Source organism: Gracilinanus agilis, chromosome 4 (assembly GCF_016433145.1).
Source record: "Gracilinanus agilis isolate LMUSP501 chromosome 4, AgileGrace, whole genome shotgun sequence".
Taxonomy (NCBI): domain Eukaryota; kingdom Metazoa; phylum Chordata; class Mammalia; order Didelphimorphia; family Didelphidae; genus Gracilinanus; species Gracilinanus agilis.
The window spans coordinates 404,873,232-404,890,022 of NC_058133.1; the positions used below are offsets into that span (position 1 = coordinate 404,873,232).

The window sequence follows — 16,791 nt, forward strand, 5'->3', positions numbered from 1 at the left end:
AAAATGATGGTACAGTGAATAATTCCTATCTATTCTTGGAGACAATCCATTTTATGCAGATGCAGTAATTTCATCATGCCCAGCTTCCATTTTTATTGTTTTGCAATTTGTCATGGACTAAGAGGCTTTATCTATTCCAGGTGTTTAGCTCTTTAGGGCTTGTTTTAGCTTCCCCTCTGATTAAGAACTTGTGAGAAATAATAAGTATAATCAGACTTATAGGGTTTTTTAAGTTTTATAAAACTCAAATGAGGAACATGGAATTTGGAGCTGTAAGATACTTTCAGGTCATTTAGTTCAACTTCCTCATTTTACAAATGAAAAAGCTGAAATTCAAAGATATATGTAGTACTTTGGCTTTGGTAGCATGTAGCAGTGGCGGGACTTCAACTGAGATCCCCTGATTTCATAGTCTAACCCTGTTTTTATTTATTTATTATTTATTTTATTTTTTTCCCTATAAACATCTTTTTTTAAATTTTTTAGAAACTTTTTTTCCATGGATTCATGTTTTTGCTCTTCCCCCCCCCCCCAGCTGACGCACATTTACACTGGTTTCTTCATGTGTTATTGATCAAGACCTATTTCTATATTATTGATAATTATTCTAGGGTAGTCATTAAGAATCTACATTTCAAATCGTGTCCCCATCACCCCATTTGTTCAAGCAGTTGTTTCTCTCCTGTGTTTCCACTCCTGTAGTTCTTATTCTTTTCATGTACTTTTATTCTTGAGATATACTGCCAAATTGGAAAAACCTCCTAAATGTTTTCTGTCATTACTTCCTATACAATTTCTTTTCCATGATCTGTTTCAAAAGACTTGTCTCCCATTTTAAACTTCTTCACTATTTCCCTTTGCCAGAAAATCCATGCAGAAATCTCAGCTCATGAGTTAACATTGGAAGAACTGAGAAGAAATATACGTTCTCAGCCACCTACCTCTCCAGAAGGCAGGACTCCACGAGGAGGTAGTCAGATGGATGTGCTGCAGGTAAAGGAGCAAGAGATTCTGCTTTTGCCTTTTTAAGATCAGTAGACACAAAGAATTAAGGGATCATTTTTTAAGTGGTTTAATCATAGACTGATATAATTAGAAGATATACGAGAGATCAACTAGTCTCACCCCTTTATTATACAATTAAGGAAAGTGATGTTCTAAGAGATTGAAGGACTGAGCCTGTTACATAGCTAGGGAATAGCAAATCTGGGATTTGAGTCCATCTGCTAGTCCTTCTCTAGTGTATCAGATTATAAAGGAATAGTAAAGAATGAACCTTGAATAGTAGAAGCAGATTTGAGGATACATTTTTGAATTCGTTAGATGGCATGAGGCATGACACAGGAATATATTACATAAAAAAACTATTTGTATCTTGTACCACTTTGTATACACATTTTGTTTTATTTATGGGTAAGAAAAACAATCTGATTTTAGAGGAATTTAAAGAGTCACCAGATTTAGTTATTAATATTATAGATATTTGTCCTGTCACTGGGATGCTAGAAAAAATCATGCTGGAGTAATTGACACATTTTTAAAACTGATTCCTAAGAATGACAAATACAACCTTTTTTTGTAATAAATTTTATCATTCATTTTTCCAAAATAAACAATCTGTCATGATAATTGGTTGTAGTTAACTCAGGAGATTATTTAATCATGTAGTTTCCTAAGGATTGATAACATATGGCTTTATACTTGATTCATTGCAGTTTGAGTTATTGCATTATACTCAAAATTTTGTAATGTGAAGAATGGTTGATCTAAAGCAGCTAAATTAATAAAATTAGATGTTAAATTTCTTCTGATACAAAATATTTATTTTTTATTTTCGTTTTCCTCCTCCTTCCTCTTCATTGTAAATATTATCATTATTATCACAAGCGGAAACTTCGTGAAGTATCGACCAAGTACCAACTCTTTCAGAAGCCTGCTAATTTTGAGCAGCGCATGCTTGATTGCAAGCGGGTTTTAGATGGTGTAAAGGCTGATCTTCATGTTTTGGATGTAAAGGATGTAGATCCAGATGTAATTCAGAGTCATCTGGACAAATGCATGGTAAGGCAATACCACTGTTGAGTTGCGGGTGTGTGTGTGTGTGTGTGTGTGTGTGTGTGTGTGTGTGTGTAATTGTATCATTTAATTTTTTTTTCTTGAACAAATGCACCATTTAAAGTTTAAGCTTATTTGTAGTAAGTGAGTCTTGTTAGTATGGTTGTATATTGTAGAATTTTTTCTAGGCATCAAAAGTTAGTACCATTGGCTTATAGTCTACAAATTCCATTCTTTTACCTTTTTTTCTCCACAGAATTGGAGGAGTATTTCCCCATCTCCAGTTTTTTTTTTTAAGTCTTTCATTTTCCAGGATCTTTTATATATTGCTAACAGTGGTTTAGTAATCCTGTTTTCTATTTCTTTAGGTAGTGAAGATGTAGTTCATTCTGGCCCAATGACTTGACTTTATTTTTTTATTTTTATTTTTATTTTTTTAAACCCTTACCTTCCATCTTGGAATCGATACTGTATATTGACTCCAAGGCAGAAGAGTGGTAAGGGTAGACAATGGGGGTCAAGTGACTTGCCCAGGGTCACACAGCTGAGAGATGTCTAAGGTCAGATTTGAACCTAGGACCTCCCGTCTCTAGGCCTGGCTCTCAATCCACTGAGTTACCCAGCTGCCCCCATCCAATGACTTGACTTTAACAAAGATAGCTGGCTTTTATTGTATTATCAATTTATCTTGGTAATCATCTCTTATTTTTTTCTGTTATTTCTGTTGCAAAGGTCATTGTTTTTTGTAGAAAAAGAAAAACAAAAGGAGGACAAAAAGTCGAGCATCTTTGTTTCCTTTATTGTCTTACCCTCACCAGATAGCAGTTTTTTTCCTTCTTTTTACTCCCCATCAGCTTAAAAAATAAAAAAAAAAACTTTATTGTCCTTAGTTTTCCTTACCATTCTGAAGTATTATATATGTAATATCTTGTAGTTATTCTTATAGTGAATTCTGTAAGTCAGTAAAATAATAAATCAGTCATCAAATTTCCATTAAATACCTATTCTATGCCCAACACTATGCTAGGTATGAGATACAGATACAAAGAATGAAACAATCTTTCTCATGGAGCATCTGGAATCTTAGAGATGATGTGTCCCACATGTGAGATTTACTAACACTAAAGCTTCCTTTCTTGACTTTAGCTCCATTTTTATATTTGTTTAGCCGTGAGTAATGATATTTGTACTTTTCAAAGCTCCCATCCCTAGAAACATATGGCTCTTTTAAATATTCTGAATGCTGATAGTGGTACATAGATAGGATAAACTTGATGATTGTTAGACCCTGGGCTATCAAAATTGTAGTGCTTCTGTGCTTATTTTTCAGATACATCACCAGTCATGAAAAGCAAGTTATTAGGAAAAGGCTTGACTTTTAGAGATGTTTTTGCCAACTAAAAATAATTTTTTTCTTTTTTGTCAGAACAGTTTGTTAACTTTAGGTTTCTTACGAAGATAGTAAATTCTTATCTGTAATCCATAAAACATGAAAACTAGATTATGGAAATGTTAGTTTTCTTGTAACTACATACATAATATGACACATTTGATATATTTTTACTCTTCAATGTAAATTTTTTATTTTTATTGTCAGTTATTTTACTTTCAACCAAGATTTATTTACTATCTAGATTTTTTTACTTCTAGTTTAAAATTCAAGAAATGAAAAAAAGGATATTTCAAAATATGTTATTCTTAATCATATATTTGCTATTGATCAAACTTGCCAGAGATTTGTAATTTTTCCTGAAGTGCCTAATTTTCTTTCTTTTTTAATAAAGAAACTGTATAAAACTTTGAGTGAAGTAAAGCTGGAAGTAGAGACTGTAATCAAAACTGGAAGGCAGATTGTACAAAAGCAACAAACAGACAACCCAAAAGGGATGGATGAACAACTAACTTCTTTGAAGTTCCTCTATAATGACTTGGGTGCACAGGTAAGAAAAGTGAAATACTTTATTAAGGACAATATATCCACTTTTAAAAAATCTGCTCTCATGTCAATATAAGGCCTAAATTGTTGCATATAGGTCATTTCACTTGAAATATTTTAAAATAGATTTTACTGTATAATATATAATATATATCATAATATTTATAACATATATTTACATAGAATTATTTATATGAATATGACATTTATAATATATATAATATACATAAGCTTAGAAATTTTGAGTTGTTGAACATTTGAAAATTTTAACTAATATGTTCTATCATATTTTCAAAGGACTTGCTTTCTATATTCTATTTTCAGATTGATTATAAGCTTTATTATTAGTTTTAAGAACACTTACTTGTCATTGTGATTGATTTTTTAAAAACTTTTATTGCTTATGTGGGAAAAGTAGGCATCAAAAAGTTAGCTTAGTTTAATTTTTTTTTCTTTTGCTGTCAATTATTTTAATTGTGACCCCATTTGGGTTTTTCTGGAAAAGATACTGGAATGGATTGCCATTTTCTTCTCCAGTTCATTTTATAGATGAGTAAGCTGAGGTAGGTTAAGTGACTCGCCTAGAGCTAGTTGGTATTTGAGATTGAATTTGAAGTGAGGTTTTCCTGATTCTAGACCACTGCACCACCTAGGTGGCTCTTTTTTTTTTAACGTTGTTCCTTAAAAAGCTTAATCTTTATGTGTTTCTCCTCTTCTTTTCCTCTTTCTCCTCTTCCCTGTTCTTTCTAACTACTTGCAATTTTAAAAGTTCCTAGGGGGCCACTAAAATTTTGAGTCAGTTGCCTAAAGTCATAGGATTTAAGTCAAAATCTTTTAACTCCCAGGTCCACTCTGCTATTTTGTGTTACCTTTCCCAAACGTCCTATTTCCATAGCATTGTTTAAAGTCATGTTGCAACTTAAACAGTTAGCCATAGGCAGTTCACATTATTATATCAGTAGTTTTAAATCCTTCTAAAAGACATGAATAACTTGATCATTTTGGGGGAACTACAGGGAGAGAAGCTGTGAGATCTTTTGCATTCAGGGGGACTGGTGAAATCTATTTGCTTAATGGATTGACTTATTTTAGAATCCGTGCCTTGAAGCCAAGAAAGAAATAAGAACTCTGACACTGAAACATTGTTTAGCTATAGATGTTGTTTTGGATTGTGCTGCAGTTTATTGAATATTAAATACATCCAGATGAAATATGATCAAAATCTTTCTATTAGCCCAGAGGAAAATAGTTAGAATGTTGTTTTCACCCTCATTTTAGTTTAGTTTAACAATGTCTCTGTAGCATTGCATTTTCAGTTAATTACAGCCTCACTGTGCTGAGAAGAAATTGTAGGTCTGGGGCCAAATAACTTTAATGACATCGTAATCAGAAATGCGCAATGTGGAATATCTTCTCATTATCATACAGTTACAATTAAATATAAAACTCCATTATGCCCATTCTTTTTTGCATGTTTATAGGTGGCAGTATTATTACCGTCACTCAGAAAGCAAAAATTTTTTTATGATTGGTTCTCAAAATTGTTTAATGAAATGATTTAAAAGAATAGGTTACCTAATTCCACAATGAACATTTTAAAACTTGGATACACGAGTTTAACTTGTCATAGAGCCTAATGCAAATGAATGTTGTCATGGTTCTTAAAAATTTTGGCAAAACAAATATTTTTAGATGATATTACTTCCTGTGTATCTGATTAATCAAAGAGACATAATTTAGGTATGTAGTTCTTTAATGATAATTCAAATCTTTCTCCCTGAATTTGCCAAAAGCCTAGATTTATTAGAGCATTTCACCTGTTTTATTCAGTGTGGAAATAATTAGCTTCATTTTAGATGATACTTTAACACTTATGTTCTACAAAATTAATCTTGATTAAATTATCTTCTACTGGCTAGTGATATTTAATATAACTAAATTTAAATTTAAGCTAAATTTAAATTTAAAATAACTAAATGAGTAGGTTCTTAATAAATGTTTATTGATTGTGTTTTTATTGATTATATATCCCTTTTTAATTTTTTTCTATAGCATTTGTAATAATTCACTTTTTATATATTGCTTACAATTCATGTAGTATACATACAAATGCCAAACAGATAATATATAACCTTAAACATGAAGGCAATCATTTTTAAAAAATGTTCTGTATCTCAGTTCTTTTAAGTTACCCTAGAGTTATATAGGAGATAATCTGTTTTTGTGTAAAATATAAATTAGCATATGTACTTTTTTTTAAGTGCATTTACTTCTTCTACAAGTTTATCTCTGCTTTGGCTGACACATCAACTTATTCATGTTAATACCTTTCTCCCAAGAATTTCAAAAGACTTTTTACATGTTTAGCCAGCTCATCTTAGTGACTATCTAAATCAGTTTTCTGGGCTATGTTTATGCAGTAGAAGAATGTAGCACCTTGTCTAAATTTTCTTAGTTGGTGAAAGTATGCCAGTGGTGAAGTTCTTAGATGTCTATTTTATTTTATTTAAATAAACTGAAGACCTGAGCCGTTACATGTTCCCCATTCTAGATGGAGCTCACTCCAGCTTTTACCTGAATAATTTGATGAACCCAGCTGTTACATGTAACCTAAGGCAACGTACAGAAAAAAGATAGCACCTAGTTGCCTATTGGGGCAGTTTGACAGATGAAAGGAACCCTCTTGTTTTCCCCTTTTTTTCTGCAGGTGACTGAGGGAAAGCAGGATCTGGAAAGAGCTTCTCAGCTGGCTCGCAAAATGAAGAAGGAGGTAGCTTTGCTTTCTGAATGGCTCGCTGTTACTGAAGCTGAGCTAGTGCAGAAGTCAACTTCAGAAGGTTTGCTTTCTGACCTGGATACAGAGATTGCCTGGGCTAAAGTAAGTTCTAATTCAATTTAATTGCTACTGTTACATTAGTGGCGCTTGTGGTGGTTGCACTGGGGACCTTTCCCATCCCTTCTTGTTGAATTATGCCTAGCTAAGCATTCCTTGTGCTCACTGGTTTTTCTTGTTCATGTCTTCCCAAGCAACACAAGGAATCACCTACATTTTCAGTTGTCATGAGGTATTTTTGGTACATTGATTAGCAAAATGAGAAAGTTTATTTGCTTACCAAAAGCTGTTAGGATTGAAAAAAAGCAGAGAAGTAAAGAGTATATGGTCATTATGTTTAAAATGCTTATCTTGTAAATATGTGATATTATCACTACCACTTTAGTATCTATTCTTTTTTTATCACTATCAATTAGTAAGCAGATATGACAATCAATTCCTTTTTTTCAGCTGATAGTAATATTTTATATATTATATTATATTATATTATATTATATTATATTATATTATATTATATTATATTATATTATATTATATTATATTATATTATAATATTTACATTATATTTTATAAAAGAAGACCTATGTGTCTTTGAAAGATGAATGAAATCACAGATACAAAAGCTCAAGTTGATTGCCTCTTTAAATGGACATTTCTTTAACTTTTAACTTTATTTTACATTTAACTATGGACAACAATGCTTTATTTTTAGGCCCACATTATTCTTAGTGGCCCTGAGTTAACAATTAAATTTATTAAAGAAAATATACAGAGAATTTAAAAAAAAATTAAAATTAAGTGTATTCGCTTTGATGGGATTTTTGAGTAGGTTGGGATGTAGTAGGTAGAGTAAGGCTGCTGGTTTCTTTGTTTTGGGATACCTTGGATTTCAAAACTCCCATGGAAATTCCCCTGCAGTTTATTGTTTTTGAGAGTTGCCTGTCAACTATTGAAATTAAATGCTTTCTTAGGTTCACACATCTAGATGTGCATGCAAGCCTTCCTGAGTGACAGGCTTTTGTCTTGCCAGCTCTTCATCATAAATGTTTACATTAGCATTTGAATTATTATTCTAATGGTCAAGAGTTTCCTGTGATGTGTAGGATTTGTCTGAATAGGACTGCAGAAATGTGGATATTTAAGGTAGTTTTCAAAAAGTAGAAGAAAATTGTAAGAGAAAAAGAGAAACTGAGATTACAGACTGCAATTTTGTGTAGGATGAGCATTTATTGAGGTGCAAAGGGACTTATGAAGATGGAATAGAGAGTGTAAATGAAAACTAAATAATTTCAAATAGTTTTTGATGTGACTTATAATACTTGGGAAATGTACAGTATTTTTTAGAAAATACATATTAGCTTTTTGTCTTAATCATGATTAGTTTTAACTGCTATATGTTTTCCATTATGTTTTTAAACCTGGTTTATTAGAGTATTCTGGAATTAAAGAGAATGATTTCCATGCAGAAATCTCTTTTTAGTGATGTTTATTATTATTTTTTGCCTTTTAGCTTAGTCCTGCTTTAAGTGTTCTCCTGTTTAAATTTAATTACTTATAGTTATTTATTGGTTGCAGTAAAGACTTACTGCATAGAATCAATAAATAATCACTTAAGGAGAATGCAGGAATTTCAAGGGCACAAAATATAGTTGTGGGTTCCCTACTTTCTTTATTACTGGTAGTTGGGCTGTGGTGTGATATTTAGAAGGAATACTTGAATGTTCACAGAAGAGTAATGAAGCAATGTTAAATGACCAGATGTTATGTATACTCTGCTCAAATTCATCTGAACTAAACTACTTTTATGTTCCCCAAAGTGCTATATATTGATGGAATATTTATAAGCAATTAACTTAAACTTTTTCAAATGCGTGGACATACTGTGTTTGAAAAAGGCATGACAACTACCAAGGTTAGATTCATTCATTTATGTTTTAAAGGCATATTGATATCTGCCTGAAGGTTTATTGTTTTAGTATAAAAACTTTTATGGTTTCAGGAAATTCTAGAATTCATAGTTTTTTTGTGAACAGTCATATATAGGATGAAGGTTTAAAATCCTGCAGGACAATTCTAAACATTCTATCTAATTAATCATTTAAGTATTTACTCGAACCATTGCATATTATCAGATAAGTAATGTGAAATATTTTCTTGATTTAAAAGTTATATACAAACTTCCTAATGATTGAAAAGATCACACAATTTCACATACTTTTGTTTTAGAATGTGCTGAAGCAACTGGAAAAGAGAAAATTTGATTTAAATAATATCACTGAAATTAGAGTAGCCCTTCAGGGTTTGGTAGAAGGCAGTGAGGCAACTTTGGAGGAAAAGATCTGTGTATTGAATGCTGGTTGGAGTAGAGTTCGCACATGGACTGAAGATTGGTGTAACACATTATTGGTGAGTTTTACTTAAAATGAATTATAAATGTAAGAATTAATTTTGATTGAATTATAAATATAAGAATCAATTTTAATTGATAATACTTTTATTTACAAGAGATTATTTTTTATTTGTGGAGAGATAGGAGGGACAACAAATAGATTTTTCTTAATTAAGAAAATAAGGTAAAATTTAAAGAAAATAAAATATAGTAATCCTAGTTTTTTCATATGTGTTTCCCCCAGAATTAGTGATCCCAGGTCATTAAAAAATCTTTCTATTTGCTAATTTTAAGATTGTTTTTGAAAATAGCATATGTAATAGCAAATTCTATATGTCATAAAAGGCTATAAGAGAGACTTTTCTTAGTCTTATTTTATTGAAAATTAAAAGCGTCATGACTTGTACATCAAAAATATAATTTGCTCATTTGTAATGCAAGTATAGTTTGGTCTTAATTTTTTATTATAATATCTTAATTCTAAATTTATAGCAACAATGTGTCTTTCTAATGCAAGTTATAATTTGGAACTTTTTATTGTTGTATGTCTTCTGAAAAGCAGGATTGTTTTGACTTTTAAGAGTTTGCCCCTTGCTCTGTTTTACTCAGATTTATTATATGGACTCTTTAAAAAATACATCTCTATCTCTATCTATATATATGTGATTGACAGAGTTAGAAAGTGAAGGGTATGTTTGATCAGTTATTCTACTTAACAGACACAGAGCCTGAAGAATACTTGGCTTAAAATAAAATAAAGCATCATGGAACTAATTCAGTATGTTTTCATGCATTCTTCTCACCAGCATCAAATTAAGTGTTTACTAATACAAGGCATTAATTTATGTATTAGATGGATTCAAAGACAAAAATCAAAGACCTTTGCCCTCAAAGAACTTACAGTCTTATGAGATAAGATATTCATGAATAAATATATTATCAGGGAAACTATCATCAGAGTAAAGAAGACAAGCCTAGACATAAATCTTATATTAGATATCACTTTTAACTTGGGGATCAGAAGATGTTTCTTGACATAATTGGTTACTGAGTTTGACCCTAAGTTAAAAAGAAATATTTAAATAGGTAGAATTATGGAGGTATTTTCTAGTTTTCAGTTTAAAGGTTTGCCTGGATTCATAGAAATAAAGCTGCTAGGAGATCAAGCAACAGCTCAGAAAAAAGACAGTTCTTTGACTTTAAAATACTTGGGTTACAGGGGGCAGCTGGGTAGCTCAGTAGAGTGAGAGTCAGGCCTAGAGACAGGAGGTCCTAGGTTCAAACCCGGCCTCAGCCACTTCCCAGCTGTGTGACCCTGGGCAAGTCACTTGACCCCCATTGCCCACCCTTACCACTCTTCCACCTATGAGACAATACAATGAAGTACAAGGGTTAAAAAAAAATACTTGGGTTACATATTAGAAATGGATATGGTTTTATGAAGGTAAATAATATTTAAAGAAGATCTATTACCATCTGCTTTGTTATCTATTTTACAATCTGTATCATAAAGACCATGAGATCTTTCTATTTGACTTTTAACTCCAACCTTCAATATGTGTTATCTTCCTCTTTGGATTGTAACCTACTTAAGAGCAGGAACCACTCTTACTTTTCTCTTTGTATTCTCAGTTCTTAGCATAGTACTTTGCACATAGTTAGTGCTTAAATACTTTTTCATTCATTTACTTGAATAAGGATAGTGAGTTTCTAGATAATAGTGAACATGTGATATATTATGAGTAGAATTTCTAGAACTCGACAAACTTTTGGTTATGGTTGTGATGGAGGAACAAAGAATTAAACCATTGATTTTGAGTCAGCTCAGACAACTTAGAGAATGGATGGCAGTGCTACCAAAAGAAATGGGAAATTTGGGAAAGATGGCAAATTTTGAATGAATTTGATTTAGGATATTTTAAATCAAAATGCCAGTGGAATGTCCTCATAGATATGTTCAATGTAATATTTAAAAAATATGGAATTGGAATTGAGTGGAAAAACTGGAGATACACACATACATTTCTCTACTTGCATTTGTTATTACTTTTTCATAAGCACAAAATAATTTTATTTTCACTGCTGTTACTCTACTTTACTTTTTCTTTTAACAAAATTCTTTTTCTCGTCTGAGAATTTGGCATGCTAGACTTGACAGGAAAGGAAGCAGCCAGACAATAATGGAATCAACCTTAGATCTTGATGGAAATTAAGAGACCATTTATTTAAGCATACATGTGTAGAATTCTCTTCTGTAACATTCACCACAAATGTTAAGGACTTTCCTTGAACAGCTTCTGGAAGAGAGGAACATACTAGCTGAGGTAGTCAATTCTACTTTGAAATGATTCTAATTTTTAGGAATATTCTTCTTACGTACTTATGTAGAGCCTTTAATTCTCTTAACTATAGCTAATACTCATTGGGTTTAGTTCTGTCTGCTACTTCATGATTACTTAAATATCTCTAAAAGTACAACTTATTGAACATTTATGAAATTGGGTAAAAAATTGTTTTTTTTTTTCAGAACCATCAAAGCCAGCTGGAGATATTTGATGGAAATGTTGCTCATATAAGTACTTGGCTTTACCAAGCTGAAGCTCTCTTGGATGACATTGAAAAGAAGCCAGTGAATAAAAGTGAAGAAATTGTGAAAGTAAGTATGCCCAAGATCATCACTGATGATTGATGTGTTATATCAATATGTACTGTTTTTCTTGGGGTTTAGAATCTTGTTTGTAAATATATTATCCTGTGTTTTATTTTGAATTTCAATTTTAGTGAAAGATGCAGAGATGACATAATGAATCATCTGGGAAACATTTGAAAGCCCAAATCCTTTGCCTCACTCTCTTTTTCCCCCCATCTCCCACCCTCCATCCAGATTCATTAATTAAATTAAACATTCTGCTAGTGTTTTATTTAGATAAGCATTTAACATATTCAGGGGAAATTAAGGTCAAATTCCTCTTTTTCTTGGGTTATACTTCATTATTTCTTGAACTTGTGATAATTTTGTTTTTGTATGCTTAGCGATTAACATCTGAACTGGATGATGTCAATCTACAAGTTGAAAATGTTCGTGACCAAGCCATTACGCTGATGAGTGCCCGTGGCTTAGCAAGTAGTGAGCTGGTGGAGCCAAAGTTAGCTGAATTAAATAGAAACTTTGAAAAAGTGTCTCAACACATCAGAAGTGCTAAAGTGAGTACTTAGTGGAAAAGAGTTATACTTTCACTCGTAACAACTTCTTTTCTGTTTCTTTACCTCTTTCTCCCATGCCTCTTACATGAAGCTCTGCTCTATGAGTCTGGTTTTGGTTGACTATATTTTCTTTGACTTCAGCTCTTATAGATATTATCAGTTCTATAATTTCAAGTCTGATGTCTACATGGATAGCTTTCAAATTGGGGAACTTCAAAAAAAAATCTTTACATGCTTCTTTGCTGATTCAGTCATTTATATCCCTACTGGATAGTTCTAACTGAAACAAATCATAGGTTGCTCAACGTCTTTTTATATAAAATTCAATGTATTATCTTTCATTTGAACATTTTCCTCTTCATGATTTCCTCATTTCTGTCTTTGCCACCTCTATTTTTATAAATAACTACCCTCATGAGTATTTTAGTTTGTTGAAACTCTGTCCAAAATCTCCAAAGAGCGAATAAACAAACTATCAAAGCATGTCTATTGTCATATGAAACAAGTCATGTTATATTATACTCTCTTAATACAGAATCTATGAATTCAGTTCCTTATTTACTATTTCTAAAATGAGGAGAATGACAATACTTGCTTTGGAGATTAAGTGAATTAACATGTATACAACATTTTGTAAACTTTAAAGCACTATATGCTAGCTCTTATTTTAATAGCTATTATGCTTATCTTTTGGTCATTAGCTTAATTATTTCTTAATCTTTGATTGTCTTCTCTGTTTTTTCAATCTGAAATTAATCTTTCCTAATCTTGTAACACTTTAAACTCAGGAATTTTATTGGATTTTAATATTTTAGTTGTTAGTGGACATCTTATTCTCTCTGTTAGATTGCAAGTTCTTTGAGGTAGGAAACCTATCAGTTTATCTTTTATAGTGAATTGCAGTTATTAAGTTCCTAATATATGTTTGAAGTATTATCCATTTTATTAAACATTCTATTGAAAACATGAAAACATTCCACAAAATTACCTATTGTATGTGCACGCATATTGAATACTGTGGCTGTACAATTTTGTTATTTAATGCTGATTTCCTTTATCTTATATTTAGTTTTACTTTTAATGAACTTTCCCTCTATCGTGCATGTAACATACACTATTATGTCGGTCTACCTTACTATCTATCTATCTATCTATCTATCTATCTATCTATCTATCTATCTACTATCCATCCATTACCCCCTTTCATCACCCCCTTTTCTCTATCTAGGACTTCTAACCTTAAAATGATCTATTTTATTTCTTAATTCATGCTTATTGTATTTGTAAGTGTTTTGCATAGAGAATTTAAAAAGATCCTAAGAAATTAGTTTGATATACATTAAGAAGAAACCTTAAAAAAAACTTTTTTACTTGTGCTAAAGAAAGGTTGTAATGAAATGTAAAGGCTCTGAAAGTGAAGATGCTGGGTTCTAAGCCAAAAGCAAGAACTAATCTTATAATGTTGGCATCATTTACTGTGTATGGATAGAGGCACATTCCCTCTCTCTCTGTTTCATCTAAAAGCATCTGTATTTATTTACTTGGACTTACGAGTATAGATAGGTATAAAGCAGAAATGTACATTTGATTTTATTTTCATTAAAAAATAGAGTAAATGGGATCCTTTTTATTATTTAAAGGACCTTGACACTAAAGAAAAAAAGACTGCTAGAAAAGCATAATGAAGAAAGTGGGTAGTATGTCCTTAAATTCATTATTTTATTTTTTTTATGAGTAGAAGGAAATGATTTAGTATGAGGAAATATACAGAAAGTGTATGTTGCATATCACATAATTGTTCCCCTGAAAAAATTCTTAGTGTTCATTTCTTATGTAATATTTTACCCATCAATTGGTTATAAATATAATTTTAACACTTTTCTCAAGTGTAGAAACTTCAAATGAGGTAAAAGCCACAGAAACAGTTTAGGTAAAATGCCAATTTCAGGTGCAGTCTTCTCTTTCTTCAAGAACTCCAAAGTTAGGATCTATAGCTTTATTACCTAATCAGTAAACGCTCTAGCTGGTGTTTTGGGGCAGTAATTCAGTCAGTTCCATTTTTAAGAAGACAAAAAGGAATTTTTGTAACTATTGAAGATCTTGTACAAGGCGCTAAAACACAACGTTACAGAGATTTGGCTTTTAATATATCTGTCACAAGAATAGCTTACATCAAGATGTTAGTGTCTTTGCTAGATTATCATCCAATATATATGGCTTTGTATAATATTTTTATTCTTTTTCCTGTGATCGATGAATGAAGTCGAGTTAATTGTAGATTTAAAAGGATTCTTGATGTGCAAAAGCATAATAAAACCATAAACTATCTCTGCTTGATCAGATTGATAAATTAATTTTTACACATTACATTTCTGCCTATTTACAAATTTCTTGATCATTCAAGTTTGATTTCATCTTATTTGCTTGTTCCTTCTAGCTTTGATCATTGGATTTAATTTTATTAATGTTCTATTTTTGGTTCAGCTTAACTATACCTCTTACTCTTTCCCTCCCTCTTTTTCAGATGTTAATCAACCAAGAACTTTTCTCAAAGAAAATTTTTGTCAAATCACAGCCTTTTGAGACTGGTGTTCCTTCAGCAGACCTAGACAAACTAGAACATGATTTACAAAATATGTTGAAGGTTGTGGAAAAGCATAGTGATGAAGATGAAAAGGTACATTATGCCTATATCTTTGTTATTATTTGCCTTGAACACATGAATCTGTGGCAAAAATTCTAATTTGAGTGTTTTTGATATTGTTTTTAGATGTAGAGATAGATAAATGATTTATATATAATTCTTTGAGTTAATTTTTAAAGGAAGTTAACTGAGTGGATTCCCTTTCAAGTGTCAACTTTAGCACATAGTTTAAATTTTAAACTATTTTTAACATAGAATTTGGAGAGATAGTGTGGTATACTACTGATAGAGCTGAACTTAAAAGACCTAGATTCAGATCCTGCCTCTGACATCTATATAGATATGTTATCCTGATGAAATCACTTACATTTTTTCAGAAAGCTTTTGCAGATTAAGGGATGATATGAATTTGTAGAGATAGTTGCCTCACTGGAGATTCCCTATTAAAATTACAGAACAATTTTTTAAAAGATCCCTCAGAATTTAAAAGATTTTGTGGGAAAATATTTTTAAAAATAAAAATGATATTTTAAATTTTTAATGGAATATTTTTTACTTTCTTTAAACAATTCATCATGATGAAAATATTCATCATCATTATGAAAATAATAAGAATAGTTTACATCAATAAATACATTGTTGAAGCGATATCAAAGCAAATCTTTGACATTTTTTTTCCCTTTTATATTTTCAGTTGGATGAGGAGAAAGCACAAATTGAGGAAGTTCTTCAGAGAGGAGAACAGATGTTACAGTACCCTATGGAGGATAACAGAAGAGAAGAGATACGTTTACAGTTGCTACTTCTGAGGACAAGACATAACAATGTCAAGGTATATTCATTGGAAAATTTGTGTCATGCTTATAGAACTTGGATGCAGGAAAATATTCGATATAATCCAACCAAATTTGAGAAAGGAGAGAACATTTTTATTATCAGAGATTGCTTCATGGAGATGCTAGCACTTGATATTTCAATAAACTGAGTTGTCCTGAGTTGTCCACATAAATGGTGGAATAGAACTGATTATCTGGTTGACTAGTTTCACTTGAGTATAGACTGTGTGAAGGAGAGTACTATGGGAAAAGACCTTAGGAAAATCTGTTATAGAAATCCTGGAGATGAAAATTTGGATAGTTAGCTAAGATTTTTTGTTATTTCTCATGCTATAAATTCCATCAGAAGTTTTGTAAAAAAAATTGTTTTATTTTGACACATTTATTATGTATGTAAACATAATATTAAAGGGATGAATCATATTTATCTTTATATTCTTAATATAACTGACATCCATGGATATATGGAAATTGTCCTAAATGAAAGATTGATGTTTTTTGTTACAACTTTCATGAAATTGATTTTATCATGTATCAAAATGGAGAAGAAATGTTATTTTAAAGGAACAATTAGTCATCTGGAATTGCCATGTTCATGGTTTAAACATAGGCAAAAGTACTCCTATGAAAGGAATTGTACTTTATGCTCTACTCTCAGTTGAAGAAGAGGAAAGAGTAGATAAATTCTCCAAGATACCTCAAGAAGACTGACTAAATTCAATTACAGTTTACTTTTATACATAAATAAAATACATACTTAACATATATGTGGGCCTTTGGGAACAAATGGTGAAAACTTTGTTTGAAATTGTCTTCAAGAGTAATAAAGTTAAATAGTGTCCAACAGCTTATACATAGTATACAAACCAAGATTTACTCTCTAGGTACATATGG

At 31.2% G+C, this 16,791-nt stretch overlaps 1 protein-coding gene across 1 annotated transcript in view; it reads left to right on the forward strand.

The window, feature by feature from the left end:
• Positions 1-16,791, forward strand: part of UTRN (utrophin) — a 674,836-nt gene that overhangs the window by 264,917 nt on the left and 393,128 nt on the right. The window contains exons 31-39 of the mRNA XM_044675452.1: positions 865-993; positions 1,888-2,061; positions 3,840-3,995; positions 6,699-6,869; positions 9,051-9,230; positions 11,741-11,869; positions 12,247-12,417; positions 14,942-15,094; positions 15,756-15,893. Of these exons, the coding sequence (XP_044531387.1) occupies positions 865-993; positions 1,888-2,061; positions 3,840-3,995; positions 6,699-6,869; positions 9,051-9,230; positions 11,741-11,869; positions 12,247-12,417; positions 14,942-15,094; positions 15,756-15,893 (1,401 nt within the window). The remainder of the gene's footprint in view (positions 1-864; positions 994-1,887; positions 2,062-3,839; positions 3,996-6,698; positions 6,870-9,050; positions 9,231-11,740; positions 11,870-12,246; positions 12,418-14,941; positions 15,095-15,755; positions 15,894-16,791) is intronic.